The following is a 14,044-nucleotide window of genomic DNA, read 5'->3' on the forward strand; positions in this document are numbered from 1 at the left end:
GAAGACTTAATCAAAAATTTTATCTAATGCGCTGAGATTTCATACATATGTATGTCATTAGGTCCATAGAATATATGTTAAGAATTAAAATTGTATCTCTCTAAGATATGGGGAACAAATTCGCTCTGATATATATAAAATTAAATCTGTCAAATATATTTTTTTAGGTTGAGAACACAAAAAAGACTTATGGGCAGCAATACATATGTGTAACTAATTTGGAAGTTCTCAGAAGAATCTAATTTATTATAGTTCAGCTTGAATGATCATTTAGTCACTTAAATATAGGTTTAATACTAGACTGTATTTTCTGGATTGTTTTTTTATTTAAATAATAGAATTCTTTAGAATATTTTAAATATTGTTAAACCTAGGTATTGGCCTGAGTGAAGAGTTGTCAGTGTATGTTCCCTTTAGAGTAATAATAGTAAAGATAATCATCACTTGGGTTTTGATGCCCAGAGGACAAAAATCATGTCATCTCAGAGGCATGCTCTTCCTGCTCTTGGGCTATATTTCATACTTTAGGTGGGCCTTTCTTTACAGTGCTCCCAATATTGATATTGCAGTTGATATGCACAGATGATCTCCCCTTATATTTCCCCATCAATACAGTGAATCAATATCATTTAGCATTTTTGTAACATTTAAGGTAGTAGAGATTAGAGTAATAAATCTAAGCCAAGGATAGCATGGTAGAGGAAAGTGGATGTGGCTCAAGCAGTTGGTACCTGCCTACCTCAGAGAAGGTTGAGGGTTGGCTTCCAGTGCCTCCTAAAAAAGACAAGCAAAGCAGCAAGCTGACATGAAGAGGTGAGCTGATGCAACAAAGACACACAATGAGGAAACAAAATGAGAGACTCAACAAGCGGAGTGGAGGTGGCTCAAGCTATTGGACACCTCCCTCCCACATGGGAGGCCCTGGGTTCAGTTCCTGGTGCCTCCTAAAAAGCAAACGAGCACACAACAGACAGCACAAAACAACAAGGGGGGGTGGTGGTGGGAAATAATTAAATAAAATAAATCTTAAAAAAAAATAATATAATAGAGAAATGAAAACACAGAATGTACAGTGGAATTGTACTCAGGAATCCCCCCTCCCAAAAGAGAGGGAGCCAGGGAAAGAAAGAAAAATTATTTTAATAATGTCAAGTATTTTTGTCCACTCACTCCGTGAGATGGGAGAAGTATATCTGTTTTCTATATTGCACTCAGTTCTGCATATATGTTTAAGTTCTGTATTGCTCATAGTATGTTTTTTTAAAATCTTTTGTCTTTTTTTTTAAAGATACATAGACCACACAAAATGTTACATTAAAAAATATAAGAGGTTCCCATATATCCCACTCCCTACCGCACCCCTACTCCTCCCACATCAACAACCTCTTTCATCAGTGTGACACATTCATTGCATTTGATTCATACATTTTGGAGCACTGCTACACAACATAGATTATAGTTTACATTGTAGTTTACACTCTCTCCCAGTCCATTCAGTGGGTTATGACAGAATATATAATGTCCTTCATATGTCCCTGCAGTATCATTCAGGACAGCTCCAGGTCTCGAAAATGCACCCATATCACACCTCTTCTTCCCTCTCCCTGCCCTCAGCAACTCCCATGGCCACCACCTTCTCCACATCAGTGATATGGTTTCTTCCATTGCTAGAGTCAACAATAATTCTATACTAGAATACCAGTAAGTCTACTCTAATCCTTTTTTAGTCCTCCATCCTGAGGACCCTGGGATGGCGATGTCCACTCCACCTCTAAATCGAGATGGAGCTTAGATCCCACATGGCCAGTGGATGGGATTCTCCTGCTTGCAGTTGTAGACTCAACTCCCTGGTGTGGTGGTTGACTATCCTCACCTCCTTGTTAGCTGACCTGGGTAAGTCCAACAAACTAGAGAGTAGGTGTTGCAACTCTCCTGAGACTCAGAGCCCAGCTGTCACATCGACAGCCCAGAGATTCAAGTCTCCTGAGCATACACCAACACCAGTGTCAAACACAGGTTCAGTAAAAATGACAGAAGAGGCATGTGTAGAGAGATCACATCTGAGTCCAACTCATCACACTCAGGAGCACAAATTCCACAGTAGGACCCACTGGCAAGGCACTGAACTCCAGAGTCATCTGCCATGACCCCAGGACCTGGGTGTCTCCATAGCCCTCAGGAGCACCACTACCTGGGGTTGTATCTACTTTAGCTGTCTCTGGGATCCTGCTGGGACATGCGTAAGCTTGACCCCTCTGATGACCTCCCAACTCATTTTGAAGTCCTTTAGCCATATAAACTCATTTGTCTTCACCATTTCTCCCTTTTATTCAAGGTCTTTTTCTAGTTGCATCACCAACTGGTGCTTGGTAGTAGTCCCTGAGTGCCAAGGAGGCTCATCCCCTGGAGTCATGTCCCACACTGGGGGGAAGGTAATGCATTTACCTGCTGACTTTGGCTTAGAGAGTGGCCGTATTTGGGCAACATGGAGGTTCTCAGGAGGTAACTCTTAGGCACCCTGCAGCTCTAGGCCTAGTTGAAATTTCAAGCACACAGGCTCCCTAAGCATAGTCATCAGTATCAAGGGCCCATCATTGGACCATCCTTCTTCACTGGTCTTTGCCCTTGCACTTGGAGGATTGTTGCTGCTCCATTGGAGAGTGCGACAGAGTTCCCCAGGATGAGAGATCAGTACTCCCTTCAGTTGTGATGTGAAATTCTACCCCCTGTGTCAATATCCAACGTACATCCAAACATATCTGTATATCCTATATGCATGGCCTGGAGAACTCCTTCCCACCTGGGCATCCCCCATCAATGACACCGCACATCAGTGCCCCTCCCCTTCCATAATTGAACCCCTCTGTGATCCAAAACTTCTTCAAAAATGAAGCCTAATATATTGCAAATTCAATTATAGGAAAATGAAATAGTAATGATAGGTTTAAAGATTAGAAATGGAATACATAACAATTTAGAAAAACTAAAATAAAGTTAGAAAAAATAAATTGGGGTATTAAAAACTGAAAAATATCATTAAAATTTTTTTTGACATTTTGCCTTTCATCACTGTAATAGGTGTTGCCCTGTATGTACAGTGGCAAGGGAATCGTCCATTTCTTCCTCAGTATCTACATCCTTTGTTGTTGTTTTCTTTATTATATCTTCAAAAAGTTTTAGGTCACAGTAAAGTACATGTAGAACACAGGGGACTCCCATATACCCAACATCAAACCCTTTTCCCCCTTCCCCAGTAATGATCTTTTTACACGTGGATGTTACATTTGTTGCAGCTGATGTACAAATATTGAAACAGAGCTACTAACCATGGTCACATTATGGTTTACATTATGGTGTACATTTTGGACTATACATTTTTATAAATTTTTGGTAAAATTTAACATGGCCTGTATCCATCATTGCATGATCATGTAGAACAGTTCCATTGCCCCCCAGTTACCCACCTTCCATCTATTCTATTCCTCTCTCCCCCTCCTCTCAGGGCCCACAGTGACAATCAAGCTTCACTGCTTGAAGGACAAGATTCATAGACACTTGCAACAATGCTGAGGGCTTGACACACTAGTCTGTCCTCCCCTATTGGGAGCCACCCATGCTCTCGAAAGATACCTTCCCCTCTATTTGAAGAACATCAGGCCTCCCCAGAATGGGGGTATAACACCTTCCCGTTCATTGTATAGATCTCCACCCACTGTTATAACACATCATAGTATGTTTTTAATAGTTAAAGTTACTGTATATTATTTATCTGCTGTTCATTTGATCTGCTCAGATACTGGAGGTAAAACTGACTGGTGGTTGGATTACTGAGAAACTTTGCATGTAACTCTACTATAGCATTTGCTAAAATATTTCAAAGGGTAATCTTGATCAGAGGCAAATTATATCTTTTGCAATGGTGTTAGAAACTAGCACCTTTGTAAAATGAAACTCCAGTGAAATCTCATAAGGCTGGAGCATAGCTGATCTTCTCAGATTGTGGTGAAAAATAGAAGTAGAAAGGAAGGTGGCATAGAAGTCATTTATGATGGTTTTCAGTAATATGCTAAGAGATTCATCCTTATTGGAAGGCACGGAAGAGTCATTTAATTTTGAGCAGAGGAATAACTTGGTAAAATCTGTATTTTAATATATTGGTTCTCACACCATGTTCTCAAGACTCAACAAGCCTGACTGGGGATTTCCATCACTATAATTGAATAATTTATTCCAATTTCACAAAAAATGTTAACGATTAGCGTGTTCTTAATTTCAGGGTTTTTTTCTCCCTTGGTGAAGATGTAACAAAGAACTACTCACGGAAAAACAAGAAGTTTAGTTCAGCAGTTTGTGTTTTCTACCAGTACTTCTAATAGTGATGCTTTTATGTTGTATATGTATAATCATATTTTTCTGCTGGCAAATGTGATAGAATTAAATATGTCAGTATTTCATGATAGTTTTGTGAAATACCATTGAGAATTTTGATGAATTTTTGCCTTAATAAGTGGACTGAGTGTGACAACCTTGGTGGTTAATGATGAAAGTTTGCAGACAGGTCATTTGTCCAAATCTTTCCTTAACCTCATTTTTGGTGGGTATATATAAATGTTTTAAAATAACCAACCAGCATATATTTGAGAATTTCCTATGTACCTTAATAAGAGATTTCTAGAGTACCCCTAAGACCTATATTACACAGTCTCCATAATCTCAGTAATGTGTAACTGGTTAAACCAAAACTACCCAGTGTTACAATAAAATAGTTTAGTACAAAACTGGCCTATTTGTTTAGAAAGGGATAACATTGAGGCTTCTGGTAATCAAGGAAGTCTTCATAGAAGAGGTGAGGCTTGGACTGGATCTCATAGTCCAGAAAGGCAGATAGAACTGCTTTTCTGAAAGAAGCAGCATGTACAATGAGCATGAGCTTTGGTCCAGCTGACATGGAGGTGTTTACTGGGGAGTCCTGGAAGGTAGGTTAGGTTCAGCTAGGCTTGCCCAAATTGTGAACATAGTCCCAAAGTTTAGCACTATGTTAAAGAGTCTTAAACTAAATGAGTAGTCTTCTAGCATAACTACTCAAAGTTTCCAAAGTGAAATAAATATGGGAATCTTCTAGTCATTTTTTGGTTGTATTTATAAATCAGTTAGGGTATTTGACTGTAATTAGGTACCTTCTAAAATTAAGAAATGTAATCAACTACTTTGACTAACTTTGCTTACACATTCATTTGTCTTAAATTCTGGGAGCAAGTATAAAATCCATTCATTCAAAATATTTAATGAACATCTTCTGTGTGGCTGGCAGTGAACACCAGACATGAGTCCCTGCCCTCACAGATGTTATATTTCTGGTTTGTTGAGGGACAGTGGGGAGTGGGGGAATGGGGGGTGTAGTCATTTTCAATAAAGATCAGAATAAATTAACTAAGGTGATATTTCTTCAGAATCAGTGCACAAAGGTTAATAATGAATAGACTGGCATTTTTTTCGGAGAGCCTCGACAATTGATTTTTTGCATAAGAATTTATTTGCTGAGGTTGAGAAAGAGAAAAAAAGATGCTCAATTCCATGCGCCCGCCAAATGATTTTTCAGATGAATGCACTGGACACCCTTGGTCAGACTGCTTTACACAGAGCTGCCTCAGCAGGTCACCTGCAGACCTGCCGCCTCCTGCTGAGTTATGGCTCTGATCCCTCCATCATCTCCTTACAAGGCTTTACAGCAGCGCAGATGGGAAACGAAGCAGTGCAGCAGATTCTTAGTGGTGAGTTAAAATTAAAAACAGTGTATTTTATGCTTCCTGTTCCATTTCCACAGATACTACATGAAAAACTTTGCCCTGCTTCTTTTAAGTAACTCGTTGGAATGTTTTCTTTGCCTTCAGTTTTTTCCCCTTATCTTTCCTTGCTTGCAATTTAGCCTCTCCCTTACCTCCTGCCCCCCATCTCCCTTACTTCCTGCCCCCCATCTCCCTTACCTCCTGCCCCCCATCTCCCTTTTTTGGTGGGGAGGGTTAAGGGTCAAGATAAGGAAGCATATCCTCTCTATATACCCTCTTTAATTTTTTTAATTTTATATTTAAAATCTGAATCATAGGTGTTATAATCAAATGTGACCTAAAACTCATATACACTGTTGTATTGAGCTTCTTCTGATACCAGTCGGAGAAAATTACAAAATTCTTAACTTCATTGCACATTATGAAATTATCTTGTCTTTTCCTGGTTTCATACAATTAAAACATCTTGGTGAATGTTACAGTACATACCTAGTACAGTTTTAAGACATTTTAACTATTACCTTTCTTGAGGAAGATCACATATAAACTGTTAAGAAAATAGACACTGGTTTCCTAAGTCCCAGAATTAGAGGAAATAACCTGATCTACCTACTGAAAACTACTGAACTATATACAGAAAAAATTTAGTTTTATGTGTTCTTCTTTCCCATCCCTTTAATTTCATTTGTTGACTGTATCTGCTATATAATGACATAACAAACTAGAAGAGTAAAATGGAGAAGGCTGTGTGGCCTGGGAGTCAGAAATCCTGGTTACTTCTTCCTAACTATAGTCCAGTAGTTCTTAACTCTCTCAAGCACAGTGACCCTTTGAATAATGAATATTTTACAACATTTACTTCACTACCCGGAAATGAAACTCATAGATTACATGACCAAACTACACACAAAACAAAACTCTTTATAAAATCCCCTGGAGATAATATAAAAGGGGACATGATAGAATTAAATAATTTATAGTTCTTATGTAATAGCTTGGGCTTGGCAACACTAAAAGGCAAAAATTGACCCCACAAATTTCTAAGCTTCCAAGAAATATAACCTAGTTGAGAATCATTGCGATAGACTGAAGGAACCTTCCAGTGCTTATGGAGATCATGATATGTTAGGTGTAGATTAGAGCTAACCGGCCTCATAAGAGTAGTTATGCAGTGTTGTGAAAGCTGTTGATTAGGATTTATTTTCCTGAGGCTAGTTCATTCGTAGATGGTGATTATTCTAGTTCAATCTTAGATGGTGATCTTTAGAGCTTTCTAAAGTCATCTTCACTACCAAAATGAATAAGATCTGCCTAAAGGAGTGTGATTTCTAATTAGAGGATTTCAAACTTGAAGTATTAAAAACTTATTTTCATTAACTTCCTGTTTCTCAAAGAATAGAACTTTTCTTTAAAGAAGATATCACTCCTTGACTAGGATATATTTTTGCCCTTCCCAGTAAATTCTAATAATTTTTTTAAAATGTGATTTTTGTTAAATATTCAAAATTTTTCTCATATGTTTTTCTGACAATCATTGAGTTCTGAATTTTAAGATGTATCTATTGACTGAGCTGTGGACTAACTGACGTTTTTAATGTTACCTAATTTACTTCTCCCAATTCCAGATTATAGCTGCAATGACTCCTAAAAGAGTAAGAAGTCGTTGGGGTTTTGTTTGGGTAACATTATAGAGGTTCACTTTAAAAACCACCTGTTAATACCAGATTTGAGATCCACTTTTCAAATCCTAAACTTTTAGTACTCAAGCCTGTAGTTACCAATGGTTTAGATAAATAAAGTTTTAGTTATAAACTCCTGGCAATATTTATGCCAAAATTAATGTCAAAGTGAAGAAAACAAGCAGTTTATAAATCAGCATCATTTCAGCGGGTTTTTCTTTCCCTAGACTTGCTTTCTGTATACCTACTTTGTTTACTATGGTAGCCTCTCCTGCATGTGGCTAAATTTAAATTAATTAAATAAAATGTAAAAATCAGTTCCTAAGTCATACTGGTCACATTTCAAGTGCTCGATAACTGCACATGACTTAGTAGTATCCTACTGAGGCAGCACAGGTAAAGAATATCTCCAGCATCACAGAAAATTCTTTTGGACAGTTCTTCTAGGCTAGATCTTTTCTCTTCAGCTGAATTCTCATTGTATAAATCCCAGCACAGGAATTGCATTATTTTCATCTAATCATTTGCTTAGGTAAGATTTAGTGTGCTTTTAACAGAATTAAACATTGAAATCCCCATGCTGTGGCACATCAAAATGAGTCACTAAGATCTTTTGCCAGGTCTGAAATACTACCTATACAGCCAGTCTCCAAGAAATGTTTTTAAAATAACAAACTGCCTTCCAGCCTTTGAAACTTGTTTTGTTTTTATTCTGGTGAGTAGAATAGGATTGGAGAAAAAGTTAGAAAGCCATTTCCAGCCTTTGACCCTAGGTGAAGTCTTCAATTTCATGCTCTACAAAAGCCAATGTACTTAGGATTTTACTGATAAAGTACTTTGAATATCTTAGTTACTTTTTTTTGCTTATGTTCCCCTTTTAACTTAACTTTTTGTAGCCCTTCTTTTAACTGTGCATCACTTTGTACAAAGCTCTTATGATATATATACTTCCTTTCAGCTAATAGTTTGTTCACATTATTTGTTAATAAAATCTGTTCCAAGCTTATTCAAGATTTATAATAGATGCAAAGCTTTATGAATTGTTTAGCAGTTAGTCAGTATCTTTAAATAGCTTTTTTATTTTCTATGTATTGATTAGGACTGATAGTTTCTTTCTCATAATTCTCAGAAACATTCTTTTATTTCCCTAGAACTCTGCTTGATTGCGAAATTATACCCTTTGCAAGTCAGTTTGCATCAAGATAAATGTGTCAGCTTCAAATTGTTTTTAGAATTCAAAAATTTTACTATATTAATTGTATCCTTCAAATGCTATAATTAAAAAATATCCAGACTTTTAAGCTATATATATATATGTGAAAATAAATGGTTGTCATTTTATATTATTAAAATGCTAAATGAAAAATGTTATTTAAAGATATCCAAACAATATTTCAATGCATTTTTGCAACTGCCAGAGTCACTATTATAGACAGAAAATCTACATGCTTTCTCACTTCTAAATGCAATAGTGTATATACACATTTAGAATGGAGGTAAATGAGACATGAAAAAGAAAGAGTTATGGTTTGACACATGCTTCAAACATGCTCGACATGAGATAGCATGGAAATCAGCAAATGTTTTCTAAATGTTCTGTATGAGAAGAGAATATAAAGATGAGCAAGACCTGGTCCTATTCTTCAAAGGTCCTATAGCTAAAAAGTATAATATGTAGCTCTCCCTTTTAAAAATAGAATATTGTTGATTTTTCAAAAATGTACTTCATTATATGAAACATTCCTTTCCCTCATATAATCTTAGCACTTTTGTATGTATTTATTTTTAATTGTAGTAAAATATACATAACAAAAATCATTTTAACCATTTTAAGTGAACAATTCTTTGGCATTAAGTACATTGACAATATGGTGTAGCTTTCACTATCTCCATGCTATTTTTATCATTGTACATAAAACGTAACGCTTATTTAGCAATAACTCCCCATTGCCACCGCCCTTCACCTCCAATATCCACTCTTCTGCTGCTTGTCTCTATGAATTTGCTTATTCTAAGCATTTCATATAAGAGAAATCATGCAATATTTGTCCTTTCATATCAGGCTTATTTCACTCAACATGATATTGTCAAGGTTCATCCATATTGTAGCATGTACAAACATGTCGCTTCTTTTTATGATAGAATAATATTCCATCAAGTTGCTAAACCACATTTTGTTTATCCATTCATCTGTTGATGGACAATTGTGTTGCTTCTACCTTTTTCCATTATTTTGTGAATAATGATGCATTGAACATTGGTGTGTAAATAGCTCTCAAGGGCCCTGCTCTCAGTTCTTTTGGATATATATACCTAGGAGTAGAATTTCCGGGTCATATGGTAATTCTGTTTAATTTTCTCATTTTCTGAGGAAATGCCAAACTGTTTTCTACAGTGGCTGCCCCATTTTACATTCCCACCAATAATAAACAGGAGTTTTTATTATATTTATCCACATCCTCACCAACACTGGTTATTTTCAGATTTTTAAATAATCGCCATCCTAGTGGGTATGAAATAGTATCTTATTAAAATTTTATTTTGCATTTATTTAATGACTAATGATGTTGAGCACCTTTTTATATTTTTACTGGCCATTTAATATCTTTGGAGATTTGTCTGTTCAAATCCTTGGCCCATTTTTTAAATGGATTGTTTGTCTTTTTGTTATTGAGTTGTAGAAGTTCTTAACATATTCTTGATACTAAATTGTTATCAGATAATGTGGTTTCCAATATTTTCCCATTCTGTAGGTTTTATTTTTCCCTCTCTTTTCAAATACTCTTTTTATTTTTTTCCAAAGATACTTATATTACATAATTGTTACACAAAAAATAAAGGGGATTCCCATATGCCCCACTCCCTACCCCTCCCACACTTTCCCACATTAACAGCATCCTTCATCAGTGCTGTATATTTATTACAATTAATGAACAGATTTTGGAGCATTACCACTAAGTGTGGATTATAGTTTACATGTAGTTTACACTCTGTCCCACACAATTTTGTAAGTTACGGCAAGATATATAATGGCCTGTATCTGTCATTGCAGTATCGTTCAAGGCAATTCCCAAGTCCTGAAAATCCCTCTTAAAACATGTTTTTCCCTCTCCCTTCCCTCAGAACCTCCAGTGGCCACTGTCTGCAAATCAACAAAAGTTCTTCCATTACTAGAATAAATAAATGTATAGTAGAACAACAGTTAAGTCTTCTCTAGTCCATCATTCATTCCCCAATCCTGAGGATTCTGGGATGGCAATGCCTACTATGCCTCTAATTAGAGGGGCCTTAGATCTCTTGGGGCAGATGGATGGGACTATCTTGCTTGCAGCTGCAGTCTGTCTGTTCCTTTGGATGGTCATTGTCCATCATTATCTCCTTGTTAGCTGTTCTGGGTGAGTCCAGTGAACTGGAAAGTAGGTGTTGCAACTCTGTTGAGGTTCAGGGCCCGATTGGCATATGTATAGCCCAAAGATTTAAGTCTCTTGGACACACATCTATCAACTCTAGCACTAACCCTAGGTTCAAATAGAAGGGGCAGAAGAGCCATGTAAAGGGAAACCACAACGGAATCTTAATTCTTTCACACTGGGGAGCATAAATTCCAAAGTAGGGCCCACTGGCAAGGCACCAAACTCTTGAGTAGTCTGCCCTGCCTGTAGTGTCTGGATGTCTCCAGAACCCTCAGGAGCTCTGCTATTTGAGGTATTTACTTTGGCAGTCAATGAGATTCTCCTGAGATGTGCGTAAGTGTAACCTTTGGAATGACCTCCTTACTCACTTTGAAATTTCTTAGCCTTATGAACTCATTTGTCTTTACCCTTTCCCTCTTTTGGTCAAGGTCTTTTTCCAGTTTCTTTGCTAGTTGGTGCTTGGTAGTAATCCCTTAGTGCCAGGGAGGTTTATCCCCAGGAGTCATGTCCCATGCTGGGGGGAAGGTAATGCATTTATATGCTGAGTTTGACTTAGAGAGAGACCACATTTGAGCAACAAGGAGGCTCGTAGGAGGTAACTCTTAGGCACCCTATAATACTAGGGTAAGTTTCCATTTCAAAAGTAAAGGTTCATAAGTACAGTCATCAATATCAATGGCCTGTCAGTGGTCCATCCTCCCTCACTAGTCACTGCCTCTGTACTTGGGATTCTTGCTGTTCCATTAGAGAATGTGACAGAGCTCCTCAGGATGGGAATTTTATATTCTTAGGGTTATTGTGTGAATCTTCACCCAGTGTGACAATGCCCCATGAACACTTTCATATGCCTTATATACCAGGTGAACCTCCTCCCGTGCATCCCTCATCACTGACACACCACACCAGTGATCCTCCCCTGCCATAGTTGTAAACTTTCCATGATCCAAAACTTAAAAATTAAAGCCAGCAAAACAACCAAATATAATTAAGAATGAAATAATGATGGTTTTAAGCATAGCAAATAAAATTTTAAAATTTTAAAATAAATTTGAAAAAAACAATTTAAAAATACAAAATTTAAAAAATATTTTTGACATTATATCTTGCATCACTGTAAGATCTGCTGTCTTGTGTGTCCAGTGACATTTTCTTGCATTTATCCTCCAGTGTCTTTTTTCTTTCCATTTTGTCTTCAAAGAAGCTTTAGGTTACAGAAAAATCATGTACAGAATATAGGGGATTCCCATATATCCAACATCCTCCCCCTTTTCCCCTTACCCCTTTTAATAACATTTTACCTGTGGATGGTACATTTATTCATTCTGAAGGTTTTTTCACTTTCTTGTAATGTCTTTTATACAAGTTTTGTTTGTTGGTTTTTAATGAAGTTCCGTTTATGTGTTTTTTTTCTTTTGTTGCTCATGATTTTGATATAAATCTTGCTGACTACAAGGTCCTGAAGATATTTCCCTGTGTTCTTGTAAGAGTACTTTAGTGTTAGCTCTTATTTGTGTCTTTGATCCATTTTGAATTAATTCTTGTGTTTATAGTGAGAAATAGTAGTCCGTGTTCATTCTTTTGCATGTGGGTTTCTGGTTGTCCCAGCACTATCTGTTGAAGAGACTGTTCTTTATCCATTGAATGGAGTTTGTACTTTTGTACCTGGCCATGGATATGTAGATCTAACTTTGGACTCTTAATTCCACTCCATTGGTCTATATGTCTGCCCTTATGCCAGAACTACACTTTTAATTACTGTAGCTTTGTAGTAAGTTTTGAAATCAGGAAGTTTGAGTCCTCCAACTTTGTTCTTTTTCAAGATTGTTTTGACTATTTGAGACTCCTTGCAATTCCATGTGAATTTGAAGATCGTCTTTTCCATTTTTGCACCAAAGTCTGCTGGAATTTTGTTAGGAATTGCATTGAGTTTTTAAATCGTTTTAGACAGGATTGACATCTTAAACAGTATTAAGTCTTCAACCCATGAATACAGGATGTCTTTCTAGTTACTTAGGTCTTCTTTAATTTCTTTCAGGAATGTTTTGTAGTTTCAGTGTACAAGTCTTTCACCTCTTTGGTCAAATTTACTCCTAGGTATTTTATTCATTTAAAAGCTATTGTAAATGCAATTATTTTCTTGATTTCCTTTTCAGAAATTATTCATTGCTAATTTATAGGAACCCAGTTGACTTATGCATGTTTATCTTTTATCCTGTAACTTTGCTGAATTTATTAGTTTAGTCACTTTCTTGTAGATTCTTTGGGATTTTCTATATATATGGTAATGAGATCTGCAATAGGGATAATTTGACTTCTTTCTTTTTGATTTGGGTACCTTTTATTTCTTTCTCTTGCCTTATTCCTCTGATTGGAACTTCCAGTACACTATTGAATAACTGAGGTGACAGCAGGCATCTTTGTCTTATTCCTCATCTTAGGAGGAAAACGTTCAGTCATTCACCATTGAGTATGGTATTTCCTAAAGGTTTTTCATAAGTGCCCTTTATTGTGTTGAGAAAGTTCCTTTCTTTTCCTAGTTTTCTAAGTTTTTGTGATGAGAGGATGTTGGATTTTGTCAAATGCCCTTTCTGCATCGATTGAGCTGGTCATTTTTTTTTTCTTTCATACTACTGATGTAACGTATTATATCGATTGACTTTCTTATGTTGAACCATTCTTAATTTTTGGAATAAATCACACTTGGATGGAGTGGGTGTAGCTCAGTGGTTGAGCATGCACTTCACATGTACAAGGTCCCAGGTTCAATTCCCGATACCTTCTAAAACAAACAAAAAACACTTGGTCATACTTAGTCTTAATCTGTTAAGTATTTGTACGGTAATACAAATAAGTTTATATCCAATGGAACAGTTCTCATAACCTATTTTGTAAAAACAAGTCTCTGTAACAAAGTGCTTTTAGTCTAAGAAGATCTGAAGTGTTCTGAAATCTAAAATCTTTTCATAGTATTACTTGCACTTCCCACTTTGACAGGAAAGTTTAATCATAAGCTAAGGCAACCTTAAATTGGAAAAAGACTTTGAAAAGAACCAACATTGACTTTATAGGTGTAAAAACTAAGCTATTATGTGATTTGTCCAAAGTTATAGATAATAGAACTCAGTCTAAAATCCAGGTCTCCTGGACTGCAGTCCTTATGTGTTAT

The 14,044-nt window shown here is 36.5% G+C and overlaps 1 protein-coding gene across 1 annotated transcript in view; it reads left to right on the forward strand.

Moving 5' to 3' along the window:
- TNKS (tankyrase) overlaps nt 1–14,044 on the forward strand; it is a 244,142-nt gene that overhangs the window by 181,818 nt on the left and 48,280 nt on the right. Inside the window, exon 12 of the mRNA XM_058290097.2 lies at nt 5,600–5,771. Coding sequence (XP_058146080.1) covers nt 5,600–5,771 — 172 coding nt within the window. The remainder of the gene's footprint in view (nt 1–5,599; nt 5,772–14,044) is intronic.

Source organism: Dasypus novemcinctus, chromosome 29, assembly GCF_030445035.2.
Source record: "Dasypus novemcinctus isolate mDasNov1 chromosome 29, mDasNov1.1.hap2, whole genome shotgun sequence".
Taxonomy (NCBI): domain Eukaryota; kingdom Metazoa; phylum Chordata; class Mammalia; order Cingulata; family Dasypodidae; genus Dasypus; species Dasypus novemcinctus.